Below are 2,147 nucleotides of genomic sequence, written 5' to 3'. Positions count from 1 at the left end.
ACTAAAATATCCAATAATTATTCACAGTGAAATAAGACCAATACCGTGAGCTTATTATCCTACCTGGCAAGAAATCAATTCAAAAATTTCTACAAAACTAACGTTCATAGCTTTCATACAAATATCCTAAAAAAACTAATGAAAATCATAGCATTATGAGAAGAACTGGAAGACTACTCACTGTGTTTCTCTAATCAAGAAGCTCTCCTTGAACACAACTACCGGAAGCATCTCCCTCACTTCCTTCTTTATGCCCGATTCAGAATTATACTGAAATCAGATTAGTAAAGGAACAATAAATAAATAAATAAATTATCATTCTTGGTAACTTTACTTAAATGAACAAATCAATGCTTACTCTTGGGATCTCTCCTCTGCTCAAATTTGAGGCTCTCATCCTCATAGATTGCCAGCTGGCTCTCCTCCTCCTCAAGTAGAAGACCCAGAAGAGCAACAAGAGAATGAAAGTGAAGAAAACTGGCACTGAAAAGATAAAAGCTTGGTAGAGCTTCAGCTCAGGGGAAGCAGTTGAACAGAAAGCCGGCTGGTCCGAAGAATTACAAGACATCACCAAAAAAAAATCCTTAAAAAAAAAAAACTTGAAATTTACACCTCCACAAAAAATCTGTGGAGCCTATGGACAAATTTAAGAGAACCCAATAACAAATTAACTTCAAAACTTGAATATATGAAATACCCAAAAAGATGAAGTTTTCATTGGAAGAGAAGAGGAATCTCTGGTCAGATCTCAAGAGATGATATTTATTTGTGGTCTCGCTTGTTTTGAGTAGAATAAAGAATGATTAAGTACGACAAGGACATTTTGATTGGTACGAGTACATGAAATAAACAAATGTTGGATTTTTTTTTTTTTTAATAAACTGAGGGAAACAGTTGTTGAAATGAAAATTGCATAACATGTTAGGATGCTAATTTTGTTGCCATGTTTAGATATAAAATCAACCGTGGTAGTTGCCATTTTGATTGGTACTAGTTTTTTTTTTTTTAGGGGCTGTTTCGTTCGCTATTATAAGGTGTGGAAAACTCAGAAAACCCCTCCACGTCAGATTTTTAGCCCTCCACGTCAGCTTTTTTGTTTCCGTCCATTTCTTTGTGCCGCTTTGGTTCGCTCGAATGGAAGAGGGAAAACTCTGCTGAAATCGCCGCCAACTAAGATTTTTTTCCCTCTCCGATTTCCTTCCCCAACCAAGTGAAATTGATGAAAACTCTGCCACGTTAGATTTTTTTCCTTCTCTGCTTTGATTTCCTTCCCCAACCAAGTGAAATTGATGAAAACTCTGCCACGTTAGATTTTTTTCCTTCTCTGCTTTTTTTACAAAAGTTTTCCTTTTTTTTCTATGCAAACCAAACACAAGAAAAATAAATACATTGGTTTTCCATCATTTTTTATGTGCGAACCAAAGCAAAACAATCTATTTCTTGAAAAAGTTTGGAAAACTCAAAACTTGTGTTTCTTTACATTGAATTGCATTTCTCTATATCAAGGAAACGAACCAAACAGCCCCTTAAAGAAAATAGAAAGTTCATGTTCTGTTGGAGGCGTTGGGGGCATGAGTCGTGACTTGTTATGGTGGCTTCTTTCTTATTTAGCAAAAAAAAAAATTAGGTGTTCTTTTTTTTCAAGGAAACAGGTCACCTCTATAATCTTGAAATATTTCAACAGAAACAACATTTTGAGCACATTAGTTTATCAACTACCATCCAACAACAACCGCCGTGATTCATAAATTAACAAAGCTCCATATCCAGAGCATAGGAAGTAGACCCTTCAGCTACAATCACCAACGGTACTAGAATTTTGGCACGTGCATTTGCACGTGCTGCAAAATATGAGAATTAAAACTTTGAACCCTGATACAATTGGTAGGATGATGCTGCAGATACTTTACTTAGTTGTATGTATGGCTTAAAAATAACTAATAATATTGTCCAAGGTGAATGTATTTGTACACAAAATAAAGAGAAAAGAATGAGATCCTTTTCATTTAAAGAAATGTTAGTTTTTTATTTGACAAAATTTAGCAAAAGTTTCTTACAGTTTTTCTACATGAAAAAAAAAAAATTGTGCTACATGTAGAGGGGAAAGAATGAAGGATAAAATGTATTGACCAATGCAAATAAAATTC

At 34.4% G+C, this 2,147-nt stretch overlaps 1 protein-coding gene across 4 annotated transcripts in view; it reads right to left on the bottom strand.

The window, feature by feature from the left end:
- Positions 1 to 2,147, bottom strand: part of LOC109823611 (RING-H2 finger protein ATL7-like) — a 7,999-nt gene that overhangs the window by 5,712 nt on the left and 140 nt on the right. For 2 of the 4 annotated variants that reach the window (XM_020389889.1, XM_020389888.1), the window contains exons 2-3: positions 359 to 544; positions 182 to 270 (exon numbers count right to left, since the gene is read on the bottom strand). In XM_020389889.1, coding sequence (XP_020245478.1) covers positions 182 to 270; positions 359 to 544 — 275 coding nt within the window. Of the gene's footprint in view, positions 1 to 181; positions 271 to 358; positions 896 to 2,147 lie in introns of those variants that run through there. The other 2 variants (XM_020389887.1, XM_020389886.1) reach the window with 2 other exon arrangements.

This window comes from Asparagus officinalis, chromosome 9 (genome assembly GCF_001876935.1).
Source record: "Asparagus officinalis chromosome 9, Aspof.V1, whole genome shotgun sequence".
Classification (NCBI taxonomy): domain Eukaryota; kingdom Viridiplantae; phylum Streptophyta; class Magnoliopsida; order Asparagales; family Asparagaceae; genus Asparagus; species Asparagus officinalis.
The sequence above is the reverse complement of the archived record's forward strand: the minus strand, read 5'-3'. Positions and strand labels throughout refer to the sequence as shown.